Source organism: Artibeus jamaicensis, unplaced genomic scaffold (genome assembly GCF_021234435.1).
Source record: "Artibeus jamaicensis isolate MK-2021 breed Jamaican fruit bat unplaced genomic scaffold, CSHL_Jam_final scaffold_614, whole genome shotgun sequence".
NCBI lineage: Eukaryota > Metazoa > Chordata > Mammalia > Chiroptera > Phyllostomidae > Artibeus > Artibeus jamaicensis.
In genome coordinates this window covers 1,406,640-1,433,015 of record NW_026522050.1, presented here as the reverse complement: position 1 = coordinate 1,433,015, position 26,376 = coordinate 1,406,640, and the positions used below count along the sequence as shown (strand labels likewise).

The window sequence follows — 26,376 nt, the reverse complement described above, 5'->3', positions numbered from 1 at the left end:
TGAAGCTGTTGATCCCGAAAATCCCATGGTTTAGTCCAGCTCCGGCTCTGGTTACAGGTGAGGTAGCTGAGGCTCAGAGCAGGAATGTTACTAAAGGTCACCCAGCCAGCTCATGTCAGGGCCAGGTGGGAACCCAATTCCCCTGCTGGCCGTGCATGGTGCTGAGACCTGGGACAAGAATGTGGCAAGTTGGAAAAAGACCCCTGGTTAATGGTAGGGGCGGGCCTGAGGTGGGGGTGGAATCCACAAGGAAGCTCGCAGTGATCTGGCCCCCACACCCACGGCCACTGCCTCACCCAGCTGCTCAGAAGGGCAGAGCCAGCCGCACAGGCTGCCAGAGCTGGAAGCCACTGGACAGCCCAACAAATCCTACTTCTTCGTTTTCCAAGTGAGAAAATCAGAACCAGAGAGAAAGCGACTTAGCCTCGGCTTCACTATAAGCTAGTGAGAGTCAGAACGCTCTCGGGCCTCCAGACTGGAGTTGTGCCTTCTGGCACTTCATGAAGCAGGTCACGCTTGGGACAAAGGCTGTAAATGCAACTTGTCCCTAGTCCTCCAGTCCTGATAGATGGCGCTTCCTCTTCAGCCCTCCTCTCCCCAGGGCCCAGGCCCTTTCACAGCAGCTGCCTCTTCTCCCCCACCCCAAGGTGAAGGCAGCAAAACAAGGGACCCAAGCAGTCCAGCCCCAACATCACAGGAACCTTCCAGCACCTGACAGATAAATCAGCTGTTGGAAGACCAGAGGTGACAAGGGTGCATTACTTCACAAGGTGGTCCACTCTAATATCGAACATCTCGAACAGTTAAAAAAGTGATTCCTGAGTCCTCAGCTAAAATGAGTTTCCCCAAATTCCCAACAATTGCTTTCATCCTCTGAGGCCACAGGCACGAACCTAACCTGTGTGTGCGGGGTCAGCCCTGCGTTACATGACAGAGCTCAAGGCCTGGTCTTCTCCAGGGGCCCTAACCTGGACCGACTTCCGTAATCGGTAAACTCACCCACATCGCTGTCAAACGCCAGAGGGACGGACAGGTGGGCGGGAAGCATTTACCTACTGAGAGGCTGCGCTTCGGGCCAAGCTGGGTGCACTGGGGAGGATGAGTTTTGAGGGTCAGCAGGACCCAGATCAGCAAGTCTTGCAAGACCCCATTCCCTAACCCCAGTGGGGGTCTTTCAAGTCTGCTGTGTGGGTCAGACCCCACCCCAACACAGCATCCTATGGACAAGCAGGTGTGGTTCGCCCAGGGGGTTTCAGGCATTGCTTCCTTGTATCTTGCGGGAAGAGTTTGCTCTCTCTCACACTGTTTTACTGAACTCAGTCAATAACTGTTCATAAATAATTTATTGTCTTAGGATCCTAAGTGCTAGAGATGAAAGACCTAAATTGAACCTCAGAACAGTACAATTCTCAAACTAGAACATTTTAGAAAGTTCCATGCTTTTTCTAGCGTTTTAAGTTGAAAAAAACAAAACCATTTCACTGGAAAGGGGTAAAGGACAGGGCAAACCAACTAGGGGACTTAGGGAGTCTGGGGCGAGCAGAGGACAGTCACTGGGGGAGGGCACTCGCCACCGCCACCTCTGGAAGGCTCACTGGCTGCTCCTTCTGAAGAAATACCGGAACGGGAAGAGAGAGCTGCAAGAAAGCAAGCAGAGCAGGTTGAGGCTCCGGAGGCCCCGTTCTCCCCTCCCAGGCCGCATTAGGGCCCCATTAGCTGGGCCTTTGGCTCTGGGGAACCACTGAGTGGAAATGTGAGTCTGGAACAGCATTTGAAAATGGACCCAAATTAGATTATACTCAGGCGGGGAAATACAGAACTGCACCAGGATGGCTGAGCTCTAGACAGATAAAGGGATCTGCAACTGTCCTCTGCAAAAATAACTCCGAACACAGCCTAGACTCAGAGGGGAGAATAGAAGCATTCTGGTCACCAATCATCTAAATGAGCCAAATACAATGAGAACAGCCTCTGTCCAGGCAGTACTCATGGAACCAGGCCCAAGGCTGGGCGCACTGGGCGGGGTGGGCTGTGTGAAAACAGACAGGATGCAGTTTTTAGTAAATCCACAGTTAGGGCCCTGGCTGGTGTGGCTTGGTGGACTGAGTGCCTGCCTGCGGACCAAGGGTCGATGGTTCGATTTCCAGTCAGGGCACACGCCTGGGTTTTGGGCAAGGTCCCCAGTTGAGGGGTGTGCAAGGGGCAACTGATCGATGTATCTCTCGCACGTGGATGTTTCTCTCCCTCTCTTCCACCCTCTAGCTCTAAAAATAAATATTTTAAAAATTAAAAAAAATTAATTCCCAGTTAGAGTCCTCGTGCTCAGTCTCAGCTGCATCCTCTCTCCTGAACAGAGTAGCGACTGCGCAGGGAATCAGCCTTCTTTCCATTCTAAGTCCCTGAGACACTCGGGGAGGCCGACTCAGGAGGTATTTCATTCCGGGTCGCAGTTTGATGGCAGGAGAGAAGTCCGTTTTACCTTAAAAACCCGAAGAAGCCGCTGGTCCCCAGGTCTGCGGGTCCTTTGGGTGGAGACGGACTGCTCTGCTGCCCTGGCAGGATAATGTCCCCTGCCTGGCTGTCCTCCCACCTAGAATCTGCAAGGAAAACACGCAGGCAGGGAAAGCTCTTAGTCTGTAGGCTACTTTCATGGGAGCAGAAGGCAAGACACTCACGGCATGAGCCAAGAGTGGCTTCACACCAGGAGTTTTTGGAAGACAGGTGGCTTGTTTGTTCTGACTTCCCAATTTCAATCAGTGAGATGCCATCCTGGCCTTGGAGTATTTTCAAAGTCAGACCCCTGAGATTTTTACACTATTCAACTCCCAGCCACCCACCACGGCTGGTGTCTTCACATGGATGACAACTTGTCGAAGAACTCCCTTGCTCATTACATCCCTGCCTCTGTGATAACTGCAGTCCACACAGGATCCCCACGCTGGTTAGAAGATCAGCAAGCTGGAAGGGCAACACTCGGACATGCATTCCCACCCCCCGCCAGCACCTGCTGCACCTTCAGTGTTAACACCAACGCCTGAAGGGAAGAGGTGAAGAGACGGCCTCCCTGGGACCATTCTCCATTCAGACAGAAAAGCGAAGTACATCACCCCACGGAAATGCTCTGAAACACTGGGAGCACCAGTTTCACTATCAAGAGCACGGAAGGACATGCATTGCCTCCTTTCACTCCTCTTGGGAGCTGGATGAGGGGTGGCTTCTATGACCCCAGACAAGGGCAGGCCCCAGACTGGAGGGTGCCAGCGGGCACCCCCATGGGAACAAGGCACATCACCCACTGAGCAGGCGAAGACCGAGCTCTGTGCTACTCTGCTCACCAGAAAACTAAAGGGGGTGGGACAATTATTAAAGGACAATAAATGAATTTCCCAGCACCTACCCTGTTCCTGGACATCAGTGACACCAAATGCTGAGGTCTCCTGACATTCCTGCTGGGTTTTTGTTTCCGGGTTCTGATAAAAAGAGGACCAAGAAAAGTTTTCAACTTTACTCCAATACAGCCTGAGGGTCTGAATGTTATTTGCTGGTGAGCTGACTTCTCACAGCGCTGGGGCCTGGCTTCTGACTGTACAAGCAGGTTCCAGATTTCTGTCTTAATGACTGTCCTTTTCCCATTTCAGCTTCTGAACCACTGTTCTTCTAAAACCACGTGATTTAAGAGCCAGAACAAACCAAGCTGGGTTTAATTTATCTTTCTGTATTACCGAGTGCCAACTATTAATAATACGGACAGAATTCTGAGATTCCAGGAGTCAGGAGAACCCCAACTTTCCTGGGGAGAGATGTATGGTCTATGTGGTAAAGCTGACACGCAGACCAAGTGCTGTAAGACAGAGCGATGAGACTGCCCCATGCGTCTACGGAGAGTGTGGGTGATGAGCAGGACCTGAACAGAGCAGGCAGCGGTGAGTGGAGGAAGACTTCACAGGGGAAGTGCTGTTTGCACGGAGCCCTGATGTACAAGTAGTATTCTGTCCTAACGGGGGTGAGGAGGTAGTGAGAGGAAGGGCATTCCAGACAGGGACAGGAAGTGCAAAGGCACAGTGCCACTAACAAATAAATATAATCAGCACGGCTAGAGCTGGGCAGGAGAAACATGATCACAGCATAAGCAACCAGCATGCTACAACGTAATCGCACGATTTCTCCTTGTGCTATCACTTCACAAGGCTTCCTTGGGCATCCTACAACCTGGTCCCAAGCTCACATTTCCAGCAGACGCCCTGATAGTCAGATACACGGTTCATACATTTTCTTTGGGAATCTCTGCCAACTGACCACTCCCCTCACCTGGGCAGAACCTGAGGGCCTGACTACCCAGCGGTGCTGGGGAGTTCCTTGGGCCATTTTGCCAGTGAAGGATTAATTGTACAGCAAGGGGCTGCAGAATACCAAGGTAGGTCTGGGAGGAAGAAGCATGGCAAGCTCTAGGAAAGTTAGGATACAGCCTCCTCCCTAATATAAGCTGGTATTTCCGACATGAGCTTTTCCACAAACCATCACATTCTCGACCACATAAACAGCCACTTAAGTCATATTCCGATAAAAGTGAAAGGCGCCCTGGCCAAGTGGCTCAGCTGGTTGGAGCACTGTCCTGCATACCAAAAGGCTGCGGGTTTGATTCCCAGTCAGGGCACATACCTAGGTTGTGGGTTCAATCCCCAGCTGGGACACGAACATGGGAGGCAACCAACCGATCCATGTTTCTCACATCAGTGTTTCTTTCTCCCTCGCTATCTCGTCCTCTCTCTAAAATTAATAAACATATCCTCGGGTGAGGATTTTTCTAAAAAGTGAAAGGAAACTTTACAAAGGAAGGAGACCATCTTTTACCCTCTTCCAGTCAGCGCAGATATGGAATTCAGAGGGTGCAGCTCTGATTTCTAGCTTAAGGGAATGATTCTTACAAATTTAATGAAACTATGGTTTGGGGCTAAATCCTGCTGCACTGGCCCTAATGAAAGCATCTAATAAGGGTAGTAGTGGGAACCAAAAGGGCAAAAGCCCTAGGGCAGCAGTCAAGCCTACTTCCGAAACACGAAGCGTCCCCTCACAAGGTAACACAGCTTTTCTGTCCTGAAATCTTGGGAGTTCTTCTTAGGAAAATGTTGAGCGCAAAAAGCATTATAGCCTGAAATAAGACCGAGGGTGTCCTGTCTTGAAGATCCCCAGAGACTCTGACCCACCCAACTTGCCCACCCAAACTGCTTTTGCATATGAGTGGCTGGTCCCAGCTCTTGCTGCACAACTTCCTAAATCCTCTGCGACAAGCAGGTCTCAGTGAGGCCCCAGGCCCAGCACCAGCAGCAGCAGCAGCCGCCAGCCTAGATTCACTAGGAATCTACTAGGAATCTCCAAGCCCAGCACAAATCCAGCCATCTCAGACTGCTCTACAGCTCAGGCAGGGTGACCCCAGGCAAAACACAGGTGGAGTGGAGGCTGACCTTGGCCTGCACCACCCAGGAAACCCAGGGCCAGTGCACCCAGTGGACAGCTACAGACAATGTCAAAGCACCACCACCCTGCCCCTACACAGCTGATCCTCCATGGAGGGTGAAGGGTGGTGGTCAGTGGTCACAGCCAATCCTTGTAGCTGACTGGCCTGGGTTAATCCCTCCCACTGACCTGCCAACAGCAAGCAAGGCTCAACTACAAGAGGAGGGTGTACTCAGCCCACACAAAGGCCATACCTCAAGTACCCAGCTTGGGTGGTACGGGAGGCTGTGCCACTGAACCCTGTAGGACACCCACTACATTAGGGTACACTACCAAGACACAGAGTCAAAGCAGCCCTGCCTAATACATAGAAACAAACACAGGGAGGCTGCCAAAACGAGGAGACAAGGAAACATGGCCCAAATAAAAAATAAAAAAAAAACAATAAAAACTCCAGAAAAAGAACTAAATAAAATGGACATAGCAATCTATCAGATGCAGAGTTCAAAACACTGATTATAAGGATGCTCAAGGAACTTAGTGAGGACCTCAACAGCATAAAAAAGATGCAGTCAGAAATGAAGGATGCACTAATTGAAATAAAAAACAATTTACAGAGAAACAACAGTAGAGTGAATGAAGCCAAGAATCAAATCAATAATTTGGAACATAAGGAAGTAAAAAACAATCAGAACAACAAGAAGAAAAATCAATCCAAAAAAATGAGGACAGTATATAAGCAGCCTCTGGGACAACTCCAAGAGGTCCGATATTCTCATCATAGGGGTGGCCAGAAGGAGAAGAGAAAGAGCAAGAAGTTGGAAATCTATTTGAAAAAAAAAAATGAAAGGAAACTTCCCTAATTTGGTGAAGAAAATAGACATGCAAGTCCAGGAAGCAAGATGGATGCAAAGAAGCCCACTCTGAGATACATCATAATTAAAATGCCAAAGGTTAAAGATAAATTTTAACCCTAAAAGATTCTTAAAAGCAGCAAGAGAAAAGAAGTTAGTTATCTACAAAGGAGCTGCATTAAGATATCTCAAAAGAAACTCTGCAGACCAGAAGAGACTGGCAAGACATATTCGAAGTCATGAAAACCAGAGACCTACAGACAGGATTGCTCCATGCAGCAAAGTATCATTTAGAATCAATGGGCAGATAAAGAGCTTCCCAGACAAAAAATTAAAGGAGTTCATCATCACCAAATCGTTATTATATAAAATGTTAAAGAAACTTATTTAAGAAAAAGAAGATCAAAGCTACGAACAATAAAATGGCAATAAATAAACATCTATCAACAATTGAATCTAAAAAACAAACTAAGCAAACAAGAACAGAAACAGAATCATGGATATGGAGACCATCTTGATGGCTGCCAGACAGGAGTGGCACGTGGGGACTGGGTGAAGAGGCGAGGGGATTAAGAAGCACAAATAGTTACAGAAGAGCCAAGGGGATGTGAAGTCCAGTACAGGGAATGGAGTGGCCAAGGAATTTATGTACAGGACCCATGGACATGAACAAGGGTGGGGGGATGGCCTGAGGGAGTGGGGGGTGCTGGGTGGAGGGGGGTAAAGGGGGAAAAATCAGGACAACCATAATAGCATAACTGATAAAATATAATGAAAAAAAAAAAGACTGAAGGTATCACCTGGGACATCCAACAGGACACAATACCCTAAAAACTAAACACAAGGTTGTCCTGTGTATGTTCAGGGCCAGATCTGCTTAGAAGTACAGTTTAAACAGAGGTGGCAAACAAATAAACTAAACTATGCACGTGACAGTATGTTGTGCTTCTGGACCGTTCATCTGTTCTTCCCCCATTTTTCTCTTCTTCCAGCGTCCGGATCTCTCGGTCTAGGACGTGGGTAACAGAGGGAATGGGTCTGCCCTTCCTTCCTGTTCTCCCCAGAACACCTTCTACGGAACCAGAGACCTTGTTCAGGTATGTGTTGTGTTCTTCTACGCTTCCCCACTCAGGCTTCCAGTGTGTTCAGGCAGGCGTAATCCACGTGGCGATCCTACACCCTAACTTCCCCCGAAGGACAGAGAAAATATTAAGCGTTGGGCCATAGGAGCAAATTCGATTTTTCCAGCTCAAGGGGCTCACACTGAAAGTCACTGTGATCACTTTAATTTAGGAGAAATCCTCTCTCTGGGAACAGGGTCTACGATGGAGACTGTTTTTGGGCTTTGAGTCAAAACCAATAAACATGTTCCTTTTGGGTTTTTTTGCTCAGAGTTTTTTCTAAATTCAGTATCAGGCTGAAAGGTAATTATGTTGAATAAGAAACTGTGGGTACAGTGCTGGAGGGAGATGATCTGTCAAACTAAGAATAGGAAGGTACAAAGGGTAGAGAGTGAAGGAAATGTTCCTTTAACAATTATTATGTTGGCTGTATAGAGTGTCTTTGTTCTCTGGAGCGTCATGTACTTTTTCAGTTCTTCTTCCCTCTCAAAGGGATGAGAGGATAGAAGAGGGCACCGATCTGCCCAGAATCATCACTCCATGGACTGGTTGGCCCACGGAGCTACAGGGCACAAGGAAGCCCTGCAGCCCACACCTGCCGACACAGGTAGAAGTCTGAGCCCCAGAGAATTCACTCTTTCTCCAACTCAACAATGAACTCCTAGAAAGAAACCCTGTTTTACATGTACGGGCGTACCACTGCGACTAACACAATGCCTTGCAAACAGGAGACAGAATAATCACTTAGGAGTGAAAATCATTTCACTTTTCTACTTAAAAATACTTTACAGGGAGTCCTGTAATCTTGACGGCACCGCCAAGCGCCAGGGGCACTGACTGGCTCGCAGTCCCCAAAGCACTGCTCTCCCCCCTCTTGGCTCTGATTCTCTGAGCCGACAGAGGAAGCCTCCCGGTCTGGGGCAGGTTCTCCCTTGCGGCCCCTCTGCATCCGGCGCTTCCTACACTCCTGCAAGTGGCACATCGATCAGTAATTACACAGTTGGGGTGTTTAGGAGAGGGCGTGCTATCCCTAGTTCCTTTTCTTTTTTAACTTTCTATTTATTTATTTTTAGACAGAGTGGAAGGAAAGGAGAAAGAGAGGGAGAGAAACATTAAAGTATGAGAGATACATCAATTGGGTACTTCTCACACACCTGCTACTGGGGACTTGGCCCACAACCCAGGCAGGTGCCCTGACTGGGAATCGGACCAGCGACCCTTTGGTTCTTAGGCCAGTGATGAATCTGCTGAGCCACACCAGCCAGGGCTCCCTGGTGCCTGGCACATAGTACACTGAGTAACTAAGTTCACTGAATGAATGCACATATGTTTGCTTGCTAACTGCTCATGCAATGGGTCCTGGGAAGGTGAGGGAGGTAAGTTAAGAATGTGTGGATACTTAAGGTCAGAACTACTTTGGAGACAGAAGAGGAAAAAAGCACAAATAACAGCCGTTTCAAGAGAGAAGGAAAGAAAAAGGGCGCTACTTTGGAGACTATCATGCAAAACAAGCCCTGAAGTGGAGTAGCAGATACAGAAAGATCTAAACGGGGAACAGACCTCACAGATAAAATCAAACACTGTTGGGGCCAGCCCACCCCTGCTCTAAATAAGTTCTCTCTTACCACCGTCCTGTGCCATTACGTGCCTAGCTTGCCTGTGGAAACTAGATGTTCCTAGATTCAGACCCAGTGTAGCTGAAGGCAAAAAGTTTCTAAAGAGAAAAGCCTATACTGGATCCCACCTCAGTTCAACAGCCCTCTTTTCTTATTTGAATGGCAGAGCATAAGAAGCGGCTTTTTCAGCCGAGGAAAGAGCTCTTAACAAAAGGATTCAGCGACGTGCATAGTGTCATGCAGCTACGGCTGGGACAGGTTGTGGCAAGGACAGAATGGTTGAACGTACTCTGCAATCGGCGAAACCTGAGAACGAGTCCAGTCAATTCGGTCGTAAGGACCGAGATGTGCGGTAACTGGAACCCCGACTGGCTCATAACAGAGCGGGAACAGTCGGAGCCTGGAAGCCCCCACTGTTGTACTTACCCTGCTGGTTTCCACGAGGAGCTTCTTTTTGCTGGGACCTTGGCTGGAAGTCCTCACTTTGGCCCTGAGGTGGGAAAACCAGGAATCGTTACTGACAGAAACAACATTGCCACATTCAAGCAAACGTGGCTCAAATGAATATTTCAGCAGGTTGGCTATTTTTATACCACTCCTGGCCTGCAGATGAAATTGTGTGGCCAAATTCCCTTTGGGTGCTGCTTTAATTCACAGTAGAATCCTAATTTGAGACATTTAGGGATCTAGTGGTTGAGAAAAGGAAAATGGACTGACAGCAGGTATCCGATTTTGAAATGCCTGGTGCTGCTACAAACTCGGAGAAAGGGAAGACGTGAAGCTTCACCTCGGTAAACTCGGTGAAGGGGAACCGCGCAAAGCTTCACATCTCCGAGCGCCCTCGCATTCCACCTGGCCGGGAAAGGAGTTTCTTAGCCCCTCGGGGCCACGAGCATTAGGAGGATGTCGAACTCAGCTTCCTGAGATCCACCTTCACTGCTCTTGACCGACCTGGGGCCCACAGTCCCGGTGTGTGGGTGTGTGTGTGGGGGGGAGCAGCTGCTGGCTGCCGACAGCACTCTGGGCTGGGGAGCCAACCACACCTTGGATTATTCCAGCAGCCCTCTCTGGGTGCTAACCAGAATGACTGAACTGTCTTTCTGACTCGCTCTGTCCCTGCCAGGGAATCAGAAGAAAATAAGTAGCCTCCTCAACAGCCACCTCCACATATTAGGGATGTGCTCAGTATTCCACTGAATAGAACAGCACCTCACCCAGTAATTGTTACATACCCTCTTGCAGACATTTATATTTCAGATTGGACTATCTTTTAACATAGAGTTATAAAAGCTTACTGTTCACTAGGCAAAAGAGAATTACATATTACTTGTTCTTACTCTCTTGAGGGTTTCCCTATGTCCTTATATATCCTGGAACTTTGTTTTTAAAGATTTTATCTACTTAACTTTAGAGGGGAGGGGAAGGGAAGGAGAGAGGAAGAGAAACATCAATGTATGGTTGCCTCTCCAGCGTCCCCTGCTGGGAACTGGCCTGCAACCCAGGCCTGTGCCCTGACTGGGAATCGTACTGCGATCCTTTGGTTCACAGGCCCGCGCTCAATCCACTGAGATACACTAGCCAGGGTTATCCTGGAACTTTTTTAATCTTGTGTCTTCTGTGGTTTTTTGGTAGTACAACCATAGTCAGTACTCACTAAATATATTTTAGGTGTATTTGTAGAGATCTGATTGCATTTTTCCCTCAGCCTCCATCTTAATAAACAGAAGAATCCTATTTTACTGAAGAAGGTACTGTTCAAATTACACTGCAAATACCAATTTGCGCCCACGCACGGGAACAGCCAGGTACCAATGAAACCCTGAGAAAGTGACTTGCTCAAGGACAAGATCAACCAGCAGCAACAGCTGGCAAAGTGTAAGTGGAACGTAGGATTTTGACTTTCTCCCGACACCACTGACCTGTCCAGCCCGGGCCTGCTGGGAGAGCTGGACACTTCCGTGTGTTGCCGCTTCTTCCTCATGGCTCCTGCTGCCTCCCGCTCAGTTAGGACCTTCAGACGGGAACCAGATGCCTGTGACTCCTCTTTTCCAGAGGTGCTCACGGTTCAGGAGGGCACAGTGAACGCCCCACCTTTAAGTTGCCAGAGGCAACTCTGCCAGCTTTGCAAGTAGGGCAGACAGTCTGTGAGAGACAGTCTTAATCTAGCCACGGGGAAAGAGGTGGTTTCATGCATACCGTTCTGATTGGACCTGGGCAGCAACGAGGGACGAAGTTAAAGGGAGAGACTAGAGCAGGATTTTCTTATGACAAGAAGCAGTGAAGGCAATTTTTACATTACATACAAAAGGCAACTTACCAACCCAAGAGCACTGTCGTTTATGGGTTTTCCTACAACAGGAAATTGAAATGTCATAACGGATCGAGTTGGATTTCTGGCTACCATTTTACTTCTCAAAACTGTCCTGCACACAACCTCTGTGTACACCCTTCTCCCTTCTGCCTGGTACCACTCACCCTAGAAATACAGTGTCTTCAAAAATGTACTCCTCCCCCGAGTTAGAACCACAAGCTGAAAATCCCAGAGTGTGCTTCACACCATGTTCTAACAATACGCCACTTATTTGGGGGTCCCTACTATGAAACAAAAGGTGGAACATCAGGCATCAGGGGCAAATCAATTGGGGAGATATTCTGCGGCAAGGTGTTGGCACCATTTCCCAAATCAAACTGGCAGGTGTCTACTTGTCCCTCTATGAGAAAAGAGTAATGGCCCTTAGAGGTTAAAAATTGGGAGGTATCACTTTAAGATATGCAGTGAAAGTCACGGAATATTCTAAAATGGAAGGAAGTATTTGTATAATAGGTTTCTTGCACTGAGTGGTCATTCTGGCAGACTTTGTACTTACTTTCCATCTTCCAGTATTTATATATTTAATGGTTTTAACGACTCAAGGAGATGGGTGTTGTTATTATTCTTCACCATTTCACAAAGCAGGCACAGAAAGATTAAGAAATTTATCTGAGGGCACACAGATTAAGTGACGGAGCCACCAGGATTTGAACCATGCAGTGTGGCTTGGAGCACATGCTCTGACCTCCACACAGTGTGGAGATACAGCCTAGCCTGGCCAACCGTTCACCATACTCAGCTGGCACCGCTAACCCATGAAGCTTCGGCCTTCCCCCTTTCTCTTCTCTGCCACCCACACTTCCAGCATTCTACTTACCAGGTGACAGAGTCTCATGAAACCATTTCATCTCCACGTACAGAGTCAAAACAAATGGATAGGGGACCAAGGCGATTTCCCCATGTCTGAATTTCAAGTGGGACACTCTCTCCCATCTGCTTTTATCTGGGAAATGGTGCTAAGGAGTGAGGGAAGACATCAGTGCGAGTACCTGAGCACTACTTTAGGGATGAGACTCTTTCTCCTTCCCTGACCTACCCTCCAAACTGCCTATAGGTCTGGTGCTTCTATTTCAATCAACAGTTTGCACTGTAGCTTCCTCCCATCCAGAAGTGAAAGGATACAGGGAAACACAATGAAGTGTTTTGTAGTAAATGGCTGCAGGTTGTCCAGGTTTCCCAGGACCACACGAAGAGAGTCCTGAAAAAAACAACAGAAATGACTTTAACCTTCTCTAGCCTTGGCGAATCTTTCCATTTATACTTGTCATGGCTCTTCACACCCCCCACGCCCTATTAAAGCTGAACTATTTGCTGTTCCCTGAACGTGCCTTCCTCCTGCATCTCCATTTCTATGCTCTTGTGTAGTCTGTTCCCTCTGCTTGAAATGCCCTTTCCACTCATCAGCATATGTCCAAATCCTGCCTACCTTTAAGGTATAGTTCAAAGCCATCTCCAGGAAAATTTCCCCTGATTTCCCACGTTGTGATTAACTGTTAGTCTCAGCTGCACAGTGATTAGCTTTGGACCTTCACCACATTCCATGTACACATTTTTCCTGACTGAGAAATCTCCTTGAGGTAGACTATACAAGGTCTGTCAAGAACAAGTCCAGCCATTGTTAATGTAACCAGAATGGTTTGCATGACATCGATGTAACCTGGCAGCCAAGGAGAATGGACTGGAGTGCACATGCATAACGATGATGACTTCACTGTCCCGGTCAGTGGGGGCAGTAGATGACATTGAGTGAGCAGGTGCGCTGTGAGGCTGTTGCACTCACAATGCCTGAGCGAGCAGAGCAACAAATCTGCACATTTTGTGTTAAGCTGCAACATTCCTTCCTGGAACTATTCAGATGACTCAGAAGGCCGAAGCCATAGGCAACTGGTGACTGGCAGCTTCATTAGGACAATGCACCCACTCATGTATCACATCTTGTGCAGAGTTTTTTGGCAAAACATCAAACCACCCAGGTGACTCAATCCCCCTATAGCCCAGATTTGGTGTCCTGTGACTCTGCCTTTTCCCAAAACTAAAATCACCTTTGAAAGGGGAGAGATTTTAGACCATTGATGAGATTCAGGAAAGTACAACAGGGCAGCTAACGGTGACTGGGAGAACTGGGTGAGGTCCCAAGGTGTCTACTTTGAAGGAGACTGAGGCATCACTGTCCGATGTATAACGTTTCTTTTACCTTGTACCTTCTTCAACAAATGTCTCTCTTTTTTCATATTACATGGCTGGATCCCTTCTGGACAGACCTGGTACACTGCTTTGTTTTAGTGTCCCTTCTGTGGTACCTACCACTGTGGATGGCGCATGACAGGGCTCCGGTAAACGTGTCCTGGATGAACAGTACTGGTGTTTACTAAGTTCTTTTGCCTTTGCTTAAGTCAAACCTCTTCAACTCTTCGAAAAATCTTCATTGATTAATCTCTAATTAACCTGTGCTTGACAGTATACACTGATGAAACAATTTGGTATCATAAAAAGACTATTAGATTTCTATGGGGGAAAAATTTGAATCTCAGTCCTAGCTTTGTCATTTCATCTAAGACTCATTCCCATCACATTTGGGCTCACAGAAGGTAGAAACTGTGTCTTATTTATCTTTGTATTCTCTGTGCTAAGCATAGTATCTAGTTTATTTATATATTTATTGAGTAATCACAATGGCGTTGTTGTGTTGATACATATTAACTCTCATAAAACCCTGAGATAGACACTTGTATTATCCTCATTTTACAGATGAGAAAACTGAGACAAAGAGATGGAATAACTTTTACAAGGTTTCATAGTTAGTAATGGTACAGCCAAGATATGAACCCGGGCTTGTCTTAACAATTAAGGTATAGGTGCCTCTCAATAAATGTTTTCTAAATGACTGAAAGAGAATAACAATTCCTGCCTCAAAACCAGTGAAACAGAAAGAGAACATATAAAAAGCACTTTGAGAACATGAATATGATTATATATGTATATAAATGCTGTCTAGCTGGCATTTATCGAGCCACTATGTGGCAGGCACTGCACTTATCTATTTCTAGTCCTCGCTGCCACCCCGAGAACAGGCTCTACTTATCCACCTCACTGACAGGTGAGAAAACAGACTCAGAGGAGGTGGGTCACTTGCCCAAAGTCACTCTGTGAAGGCAGAACTGGAGTTCACATCCAGATCTGACTGGTTCTAAAGTCTATGCTCTCTCCACTGTACTGTACCACGTGAGTTCTTCTCTGCCCAAATTAACTGGAGCAAAGTGAATTAATTCTGCTCTATTCACAATTAAAATAAGCAAAAAACTGCCATGGTCTTATATCGCTATTTATAATGATGTTTCTGAGGTTCTGCAAGATCCTAACGTATGTTTCAACGTTTAGCCAAAGAGCCACAGGTATCTTTAGTGCTATGAGTCAAATGTTTGGTCTCCAGTTTTTGTGTATTCAATTATATTTGAATTATTTGAAATGTGGCAGCATCTGTCTTAATAAACCACAATAATCATAAGTCATTGAGTTGTGAAGTTATAAGAGATTAAATGGCTTTAAAACTCTCATTTTAGCCCTGGCTGGTATGGCTCAGTAGATTGACTGACAGTCTGTGAACTGGAATGTTACAGGTTCAATTCCTGGTCAAGACACATGCCTGGTTTGCAGGCCAGGTCCCCATTTGGGGTTATATGAGAGGCACCCAATCAATATTTCTCCCTCCCTTCCCCCTCTCTGAAAATAAATAAAATCTTTAAGCCTCTCACTTTACCAGTGAGGCAATCAAGACCCAGAGAGATAAATGATTTGCTGAGGATCACACCACTAATTAGAGGCTCAGCCCCTTGCCCGGTGCTTTTACCAATTTATGAAAATGTCCACCTGTTCAGTCTTCTTCATGTGTGAAAACCTAAAGCTAGAGGAGCTGGGTAGAAAAGGAATGAAAATAAAGTGGGAATAAAGCAATGGCAAATGTTTCCAATTAAGATGAAGACACAGCAGCCTTGTCTGTGTATTTACAATTCAGTTTCCTGAACGTCAAGTACCAGGCAGTGGTTGGGATGGCGAGGTTTCCCAGAGCCCTGGAAGGCGGGACTCCGCCCAGTCCTCCGGAAGCTTCCTCTTTGCCAGCTGCCACAAGACAGCTGCCTGTGGCCGGGAACGCTGGTAGGAACAAAATAACTCTCAGCCTCGAAGGTGCTGACACTTCAACTAGGAAAAGCGAAAAAGGATACAGGCTTTAATTTCCCTGGAAAAACAGTAAAATATCTTTGCAGAGGAAATGTGGTGGGGGAAGCCAAGCAATCAGTGGAGCTGTGACTCAGCTGGTAAGAAATCATTAAAATCTGGATATAGATGCATCCTCAAAAGAACAACTTTCCCAGAAATTGTCAGCTTCTTTCCCTACCTCCAGCTCCTGGACGATGACTTCCTTATTTTCTATATCTTGCCTTCTAGAAGGTAAATAAACAAGAGATAAGTAAGCCAAGAAGGAAAGCTCTGAAGACAGTAGACAGCTGAGCAAAAATGACACTTCACTGAGCTAAAGAAACACGACTAAATAACAAGTATGTACACTGACCCAGGGCTCACGGGAGGAAGTGATCACCTAGATGGTGTGGTCTGAGAATTAGCACAAGGCAATGGACCAAAATACCTTCTCCGCTAACTTGCCAAGACCTGAAATTGCCACTTGTGAAAGTTACTAATTTGTTAGAGCATTTGTAGTCAAGTGTAGTCTGATAACCCCTACGGGTCCTCAAGACCCTTTCAAGGGGTCTCCAAGGGCAAACACTGTTTTCAGAATACTACGATGTTATTTGCCTTTTTCACTGGGTTAACATTTGTAATCATTAATGCAAAAGCAACAGTGAGCAAAACTGCTGATATCTTAGCTTAAATCCAGCCAGCTGCACTAAACTGTACCAGCAGTTACAGTAACCTTTACTGCCACACAGGAAAAACAAAAAATACATCTTCATTTAATACCCTTGAGGAAGCAGTAAAAATTTAGTAATTTTATAAAATCCCAACCCTTGAATACATGTCTTTTTAATATGTCATAGAATAAAATGGCAAGTATACAGAAAGCACTTCGGTGCCTACGGAAACATCAGCGGTGTCTGGAGGAAAAGCACTCATGCGATTAGGCTGCAAACTGAGCTGCTACCTGCTCTTTTCACGGACAGCGATCACTCGGACGGTCGGCTGACATATAAACTACGGTTGTTATTAGACTTGGTAATGTGACATTTTCTCAAAAATGAACAGTGAGCTTATCAACTCAGCTATTTATTGGCAAATGAAAACTGACAGTATTTGTTGTCAATGATAAATTTTGGGATTTCAAGCAAAAATTTGCACTTTGGAAAACTTCTGTCCACCACTATGAGATTGTCAGGTTTCTGATGAGACTGGTAGTGATATTAACAAATAATTTTTTGATATTGTACAGGCGTATCTCGTTTATCGTACTTTGCTTTACTGTGCTTCACAGTTGTTGCATTTTTTACAAATTCAAGGCAAAATTCTCTATCGGCAAAAAGATTATGGCTTGCTTCCTTGTGGTGGTCTGGAACCGAACCCACAGTACCTCCAAGGTGTTCCTGTATAATGAACTGTGGTGACACTTGGATGATCTGAATAAGTCAGTAAACCGATGTTTTCCGAATGACCAATGAAATGCATTATGTTACAAAATCATTCTAGGTAAAAACATTCATTCAAAGAACAAGAGAGATGAACGAATTTTAATGTAGCAGAGTTCAAAAAGATCACTGATATAATTTCAGATTCCACACTGCAATTAACCTTTAAAAAAAATTCCCACAGTAGCCTTGACTGGGTGGCTCAGTTGGTTAGAGCACTGTCCAGACACACCAGGGTTGTGAGTTCAATCCCTGGATGGGGCATCTACAAGAAGCAACCAATGAATGCATGAACAAGTGAACAACAAATCTCTCCCCGCCTTCCTCTTTCTCTAAAATCAATAAAAAACATTTTATGACATACTTTTTTTACATTAATAAGTATGATATTTTAATTTTTCTGTTTTATTTTTGTATGCTAAATATTGATAGGGATAATCCATATAATCAAAACTTTGGGACACTCAATAATTTTAAGAGTGCAGAGTCCTGAGATAAAAAAGTTTAAGAAGCACTTCCCCAAAGTCACGCCATCACTCATTTAAAAACTTACACAAATAACATATAATATGTGGAAAATAAAGTACCTCAGAAAGAAACCCACAAGGTGCTACTTCAGCCAGTCTCTCGGACCGGGTGAAGGCAGAGAAAGGCTGACCTGCGGGAAAACGCGCTGACCTGTTCGCAAAGGCTACCCCCGCTAGCTTTAAATTTACCCGAAGCTGTTGCCATATCTGATTTCGTATTTGAACTTTCTTTTCTTTTTTAACAGTCTATTTGTACTGTATTTTTCCCCACTACCGTTTATCCCCCTTACCCCTCCACCCACCCCCTCCCTGCCCCACAATCGCCACACCGCTGTGTCCATGACTTATTTTTCTTTTTTGCTCCATCCCCCACCCCCGCCCCCTTTAAATTTACCTGACTCTGCTGCCATATCTGATTTTGAATTTATACACATTAGATCCTGAATGAAGAAACCTTGTCTCTGGAAACGGGTAGGTGAAGGGTTTCAAACTGCTATCCAAATGATAGCCTATAAAAGAAATATTAGAGAAATATTAAAAAACCGAAGACGGCTCCTTCCCTATGGGAAAGTGAGCCTGCCCAACCTATAGCACTGTTTATGAGTAAAATGTCCAACACTCAGCACCACTGTTTACGTCCCAGGCTTAGTTCTGATATTAATTACCTGGACCATTCTGTTACCTGCATGCAGAGGATGCATGGTGTTCTGGGACAATCTCTTCACTTGAAGTCAAAAGTCCTGAGCAAGCTTGGTTCATCTTATTAGTTTGTACAAATTACCTCTCTTTCATGAGAATAACACTATCACCTGATGACTCACAGGGTTTCTTTGTTAGCATTAAATATCTATCTCCAGCCCTGGCTGGGTGGCTTAGTTAGTTGGAGCATCATCCCAGGCACCAAAACAGTTGCTGGTTCAATTCCCAGTCAGGGCACACATGGGAGGCAACCAACTGATGTTTCTCTCTCACATGGATGTCTCTCTCTCTTCCCCATCCTTTCTCTCTAAAACCAATAAACATCTTCCATACCTATCCTCTGCCCTTGTCCTCACTTTCCCCGTAACGTAAGCCAGTGTGAACAGGGCTCAGGTCACATAATGAAACAATTCAAAGGCTGTACCGCTAAGTGGCCCAATTGAGAAGACCTCTGCTATTCATTTCACATGCAGGTAGGGGAGGAGCCCCACTCCCTGCCGCGGCCAGTGCAGCAAATAAGGATGGACACTAATGTTTCTCAGCGATGCTGAGGAAGGCCCCACCTTCCCACCTCCCAGTCACTCTGCCTCTCTCTTGTGAGACAAGAGTGCCTACTATCCTTCCTCTAGCACTTACTAGTTTTACTTTTCCTGTCCCAGAATCTCTGCCCACTTGTCCCCAATATGGGAAACTCAGGGAAGGAAAGGGGAGAGATAAAGAAGGACAGCCTCAGCCCTGGCTGGAGGGAGCAAAAATAATTGTGTTTCTCTCCCTCTCTCCTTCCCCCTTCCCTCTAAAGATAAATAAATAGAAGGACAGCCTCTCTCTTCTCCTTGGACAGGCAACGGACGTGTGCTGAGAGCTAGGAGTCAAGCACACTGTGTTTTCCTAAGTTATTAGGATTCTCCGGGGCCTCTTTTTTCTTTGTAAAGTAGAAATAATAAATCCTGCACTTTCTGTCTCTTCATATATAAAGTTTAAGTGATAAATAACAGGAGTAAGAGGCCCACGGTTGCTGAGGATCAAAGCTACCTTTACATAGTGCAAGGTACTGATTTCAGAGGAAGCTGAGATGAGGTAGATACAACGTGAGAACAATTCAGGTTTACATCTCAGCTCCAGTGTCTCTACTTAGTTTCTCTGGGCCTTGGTTTTCTTATTTATACTATAATAATTTTTTCATGCCCTCTTATCTCAGTCTTCACAATATGCCTATGAGACAAGTGGTCTAAATTTGACAGATAAGGAAACTGACACTGGGAGATGGAGTAACCTCCACAGCTTTGAATGTTGGAAATGGGACTCAAACTGAGACCAGTATGAATCCAGACCTGATGGATTAACCACTTTTCCCCTCTGCTTCCCGGGGTTATTAGAAAGGAGAAAAAATAAATATAACATCATTTTTAAGTACTAAATATTATACACACATAAAGAACTATTTTCATTATTTGATACTCCGTATTACTGATATCATTTCTACTCAGCAGGGAAAACTCTTGTGTGTTGGAGTCAGAAGATCTCTGTGGCCAAAGAATGGAATTTCCCACAATTTCCAAAGTTTAAGCCTGGGGCTGCCAGTAAAGAGATATATCCCAGTGTCTGATCTTGCTGCTGCCCGGAGGTTGGAGCCCGAGCCCAGGGGATTATTTAGACTAGAACTGCAGTCAAAAGTGAAAAGAGCTAGTTGGTGCCAACTGCAGTTACCAAAGGGGAAATATTGTTCATATCCTGAGAAAATTCTTGCCGATTCTCCATGCCAAGGCACAGCAGGAACTCAGGCTAGACTTGATGGTGTTTTCTGGTTCTAGGTGAGTTTTCTAAGTAGGCAGGGAGTCCACCGAGTCAGACTTAGGCTGATACCACAAAACTTTAGATCTCAGATAAAGGATTCTTCAAAAATGCAATCATTTCTCTCTATAGACCGAGTGCTGAGGGCATCAGAGCAGAGGACATGAAGGACATTTTCTGGAAATGAAAATCCAGACAGGAAGATTCACGTGCTGAGCTACAGCTGTCTGAAAGAAGTAAGAACAGCCCTCTTCTAGATGGAGCCTGTTCCTGTTCATTGCTGGCTGCAGAAACAAATGCCACACATGAATAACCTTGTCTGGAAATAAAGATTAGACAGAATAACCCAAAACAACCACAGAGTAGTAGTGGCGGCTCAAAGATTCCACGAGGTCATTTTCCAACATGAGTACTGCAGTCACGGTGACACAATGTCCCTGGGACTGTTATTAAGTTGATGAGATCTTACAGATGAAGAGACAGGATCTCAAACCATTTTTAAGTGACCACAAAACATGACAGCTTTAAAACAGAAGAAAAGTTATAGGGAAAATGGGATAGACATAAGAGTGGGAAAGACCTAAGATATGGAATTGGAGGACCAAGGCTCAGGCCTTAGCTCAGCCTCTTATTAGTTATTAAATCCTGAACAATTCAGCCTCTTCATTTGTCAGTTTCTACATCTACAGATGGGGATCCCACCTACTCCCGGAATTATTGCAGGTACTGACGAGATCATGCTATCAAACAGTACTTCATAAACTCTAAAGCTGGGGTCCCCACCTCCATGCTGGTCCAGGCCTGTTAGGAACCAGGCCGCACAGCAGGAAGTGAGCTTGAATGTAATGCACTTGAATCATCCTGAAACCATCCCCTCCACCCCCCATCCCGGTCCATGGAAACACCTGGTGCCAAAAGGTTGGGGACCTCTGCTCCAAGAGTATTAAATAAACATTAGCTGTTTCGATAGATTTGAAGTTTCTCCATGAATGCTTCACTAGAAAAGCAAATTCAAGAAAAACTAATTCACTTTAATCTCACTGCAGAATCTGACAAGTCCCAATCAAGAATCTTTCCTTGAAAATCCCCAATAATTAGACCTAAACAACACGCTAGCACCGATGTTAGACAAAGCTAGCTTTTTCAAGGTCAGGTCATTTGTTTCACATAAACAAAACGTGGGTCAGTGCACAGAACCTGAAGCAGGGCTGAGTGCTGTACAAGGATAATGACATCATCTACTGAGAGGTGGAAGGAGACGATCACAAGGAAGTACCATCGCTCAGTTTTTCTGGTGTTATCTGATGAGAAAATCTTCCAGTGTTAAAGAATAAAAGAGCTTCCATTAAGTATTTGTTCAAAAACACATTTGCTCTGTGACCACCAATGAATGTGGGCCACAAAACAGGGAAATCCCACTGACAGTGTGAATCCAATACCCAAGTTTTAGAACTGAGATTGAGAACAAGTGACCAACTGCTCCATACAACTTCGAAAGTCCACGGCCAGCCTCAGAGGTCTGCCTGCCTTTGCTGAAGCAGACTGAGACTTTGGAAATCTGTATTTCCAACCAGAGATCTATGGTTGCCTACACTGCGGTGCCTTTGTTTTAACAGGGACAAGAGGGACTTTCTTCTTCTCACCAAAGAAGAAAGTAACTTCCACAGTCACATAACTTAGTATAGAACCAGGACTGGCCCCCCAGAGATTGCCAACTCCCTTGGCCCACGCATTTTTGGTTACAGCACATTAGTCGGCCAGTCATTTTATTAAACTATGCAGAATTTTAAAAGTCACTCTCATAACTCTGGATGATTTAAGGCAAACAATCTGAGTAGAGATCAAGCCCAAATCTAGTAGTTTCTAATTAAAAGGTTTTCAGAACCATATCCTATTGTATAAATGGTTATAGTCATATTTGTTTGTCTTCGAGCTCTATTTTCATTTTGTTTTGGGGTTTTTTGGTTTGTTTTTCCTTTTCTTTTTCAAGCTCTATTTTCAAAAGGAACTGTTTTCAGTTTCCTGATCCCCTTACAGGGTGATTAGAATGGTTAATGAAATAATGCATGTATAATTAATTGCTCATTGTATTGCTCTACACATAGGTCACTCAATAAAAAACTAGCCTTTTAAAAAACAAAGTGTTCAAATATGGGGCAGGAAGAGACTGACCTACGGCTATCCTGGACACTTCCACGCTTACTGATGTCATTCACCTTCTCTAGGTTTCTTCCTATGCTTTTTGGTAAAAGGCACAGTCTTGAAAAGGCTATTGGCATTTGTTCAGGAATAGATTTGCCATTGGAACTGTGTCAGATTTTGTTTTGTTTGGGAGAAAGGAGTAACTAACCTCCAAACAGAGAGGTAGGAAGATGCCCTGAAGGGAAATCTGAAGGCCTTAGTGGACAGCTCTATAGACTCAGGAAAATGTCTAAGTCAACCTCTAAGTTGTTCTCTGCACCTAAGTGCCTCTTCCACTTCCATCTTAACCATCATGAAAGCTAATGGGAAAACCGCCTTTGGTAAACAGGTCCAGGATTGTGCTGCTTATTATGGAAAAGCAACAGAAGAGTATTTCATCTCGCTACCTGGTCCAACAGTATTGTGGCTGGAAAACACAACACTTTGGGCTTTGAAAGACCATCAAACCATAGGGATATGACTGTGAATAGACCTTAGCAAAAAAAAAAAAAAAACCCTCATATTTATGAAGCATTTTGTTTATACAATACTTTCCTATCTCTATCTCACAAGATCAAAAAAAAAAATTGTTGAACTAGGCAAGGCAAATTCAGCTAATTTACACTCTATGCCAACTGCTCTAATTTTTACCTGATTTGATTCTCTCAAAATTGTGTTCATTCAACCAAATATTTGCATGTCTACTATGTTCCAGAAACTAAGTTATGAAATAAAGTGGGGGAGAATAAAAATTTGGTCCCTGCCTACAAAAACTTACAAATGATTTTAACTGTAAGAACTAATACCAAAAAAAGGACAGGGTGGTATGGGGCATAACCTCACCCAGAGTGTCCCAACCTAGGATGGAAGTCGGGGAAACCCACCCCGAGTGACTCCTATCTGAAGGGCAAGTATGAGTTAGTGACGTGCAAATTAAAAGTAGGTGCGGGGGCTGCAGTGGGTATAGGAAACACCAGATGCAAGAGTCCTTGGTTGGGAGCAGCATGGCATTTTCAAAAGAGAGAAGTATAGTAACCTGGAACAGAGTGGACATGAGGGCAGTTCTATGACATAAGACTGCAAGTGAAGTCAGTCACCAGGCATTTGAGAGCCTCAGGCTCTGTTCTGCATCAGGCACTGTTCTGAGCACTGATGAAATGAGTGAAAAGAGAAACACGATTCCATCTTTAAGGGCTTACGCTTCAGGAGGTGTGGAGAGCAACAATAAACATATAAATTCATGAATGTAATTTGAAATACTCTTAAGTGCTATGAAGAAAATAAAATAGGATTTTATGATAGTGACTGGGAGGCTGCTTTGGCTACTGTGGCCAGCGAAGGCCTTTCAGAAGAGATCCTAACCCAGTTGAGGCCTTAATGGAAAGTGAAACCACCCTGCAAAGTCAAAGGGAAAAATTTCCAAGCAGCAAAAACCAGCAAGCACAGATGGCCTGTGATAGGTGAATTAATGGACAGAAAGGTCAGTGTGACTGGAACACAGAGAAAGAAGACAGAGTAGAGGAGATGAAGCAGAGACAGGCAGGAGCCAGATCACATGAGGCCTGTTGACCATCATTGGGAATTCAGATTTTGCTAAGGGTTTTATAAAAAGAGATGATCTGTGCTTTAAGAGTATCATTCTGGCTGCTAAAAGGAAGATGAACTGTAAGAGAATAGCAGCAGAAGCAAAAGGACCAGTTAGGAAGCTTTTGTAGCAGTCTAGAAGAAAGGTGTTGCTGATTTGGACTTTGGGGTCTTAGGAATTACAGAATAGTTGGATTGGAGGTACATTTTAGACAGATGGACTAGCTGTGGGAATCAAGGATGTCACTTACTTTGGCTTTTGCTATGAGGTGGACATTGGTACATACCCTTTACTGAGATGGGGAAGGATGTCAGGGGTGGAGATTTGCAGAAAAAAAATCAGTAGTTCTGCTTTAGTTAAATTGGAGAGGCCTGTTAGACATCTCTGTGGATATGCAGAGGGGGTGGTATCCTAGCGAGCAAGGGATGGAAATATAAATTCAAGTCATCAGTGTTTCCGTGGCATTTGAAGCTGTTGGAACGTTCAAGGAGAAAGCATAGGTAGAGAAGGAATGAGGACATTCCCTACAGGCCAGGTTATGAATTGTAGATTTTATCCTAAGAGCAAATAGGAAGACACTGCAGAATATAAAAGAAAGGACGTAACCACATAGCTCTAAGTTACCAAAACAAAAAAACAAAACACCCCTCTGGTTGTAATGTGGGAATAACCTGGAACAAGAGCATTAGACAACGAACCAGCTAGGAGACTCCTGTGGCTCTAGGCAGAAACCGAGAGTTGTCTGGCCTACAGTAATGAAAATGAAAGAGAAGTGACCTGGTTTGGAAAATGTCATGATTTGGTGACTTGCTGGGGTGAAGGACAGACGAGGACCATTCCTGGTAGCTTGAACTAGGACGAAGGATAAACACGCCACTTTCTTTAAAAAGGAGCCTTACAGAGTTCAGTTTGTGAGGGGAAGGTGTTGAGTCCTTACCTGGACATGCTCGGTTTGGAGGGGCCCCAAGAGACACACCCGGTAACAGAGAGCCCAGGGAGAGTGTGGGCTATCTACCACGGCAGGTCTGCTACCTGCAGATCTGCAGGGGAGAGAGCTCATGTTCAGAAAAGCTGAGGATGTGCAGCAAAGTTCACGCACTTGAACCTTCCTGTCCATGTCCCCAGATGCCCAGATTCAAGGACCCAAGGGGCTGAGCGGATCTCACCAAGTGCCGTGACTCAAATACTTAGTTCCAAGGCTCGAACAGGCATTTGCAAACTGGAAACTCATTCCAACCTTTAACACAGGATGTGACAAGAAACGCTTCCACGGAAGAAGTCTTGTTTTCACGGCAACTACCAAGCCTGGGTCGCCACTGGGGCTGCAGATCAGAACAGACACTTCGGATACAGGGAGAGTCATTCAGAGGATGGGCGGGGGGGGGGGGGGGGTGCGGTGGCCTTGGAACACCTGAGCTGTTTGACCAGGCTCTCTCCCCTCCTCGCTGCTCAGCGGCCCGTGGAGGGGACCCCACCCGCTCGGCACAGGCTGGGAGCTCACCCTGCCCCGCCCACGCCATGGCCCCTCCTGCCTGCAACTACCTGAGCCCCAGGCCACGGAAACGCACGTGGCCCTGTGGTTTGGCAAAGGGTGTGCTGGGCATCCGAGCAGGCCCAAGCGCTGGCGAGGGTACGTTAGGGGCCAGCGGCGGGTGGTGAGGAGCTGCCAGACCGGAAACCTCCCTGGTGGGTGGGAAGGCGGAACAAACCCGAGCACCAGGCCGCTGGGGCCGTTACCTCACACCCAAGGAGCTCTCAGGCTCAGCCAGGACCTTTCTGACACATGGATGGCTCTTCACGCTTCAGAAAAGTGGCCTCGACAGGACTACTCACTAGGCAGTGCTCTCTGAGAAGCTAGGGTGCCGACTTCGAACGAGGCCCGGCCACACGACTGGCTCACCCTCTCGCCCATGCTCTCTGCTCGAGACTCAAGCCCGCCAGGCCTTCTGCACATGCGCAGCTGCACCCCATGCCCTGCCCATCGGACCTTCTGCGCACTCGCAGATGTGCTCCGCCCACTGGGCTACTGCTTTCAGCGTCCCGAGGTTTACCCATGCCGCATGCGCACTGCTGGAACCTCGTCTAGGGGTCGCACGAGGCCAAGGCCAAGAGAGAGCCATGGGCTGCATCCAGCAGAGCTGAGACGCTGGGCACCTCTCATCAATTCCCTGCACGCGTGCACCAGTTGTTCATGTCACACTATGTGTCTGGCGTGGTCGAGTCCGGAACTGTTACTGGCAGAGCCCCTACTGTGTGTGGAGCATGGTACAAGCACTTTCCCCGCTCTCCTTTAATCCTCAAGGCTGCGCTGTAAAGCAGTTTAGGCATATCCCAGTTTTAAACAGGTGTGAAAGTGGGAGCGAATGGTAGAGGCATAAGGACTCAAACAGGGGTCTATGTGATTCCAATGCCCAGCACCTTCCCTTCCATTTCCTGCTGATCAAATTCTGACCATGTCGTGAATTAAGTGATTCCTGATAATGGACCTACCCACTTGGGAGATACCCCCTTGGGACAACTCTTATCCCTTTAGTCTGCATTCTC

At 45.9% G+C, this 26,376-nt stretch overlaps 1 protein-coding gene across 1 annotated transcript; it reads right to left on the bottom strand.

Annotated features, from left to right (window-relative positions):
• Positions 1–1,359: 1,359 nt before the first annotated feature.
• MAJIN (membrane anchored junction protein) lies at positions 1,360–25,744 on the bottom strand. Its single transcript, XM_053659034.1, has 11 exons — positions 25,666–25,744; positions 17,971–18,085; positions 15,810–15,855; positions 12,539–12,614; positions 12,234–12,359; positions 11,363–11,394; positions 10,965–11,056; positions 9,472–9,535; positions 3,398–3,470; positions 2,480–2,597; positions 1,360–1,637 (listed from the first exon to the last, which is right to left on the bottom strand). Exons 1-11 carry the CDS (start codon positions 25,742–25,744, stop codon positions 1,592–1,594), a joined length of 867 nt encoding a protein of 288 aa, XP_053515009.1. The 3' UTR covers positions 1,360–1,591.
• Between the last annotated feature and the right edge of the window lie 632 nt (positions 25,745–26,376).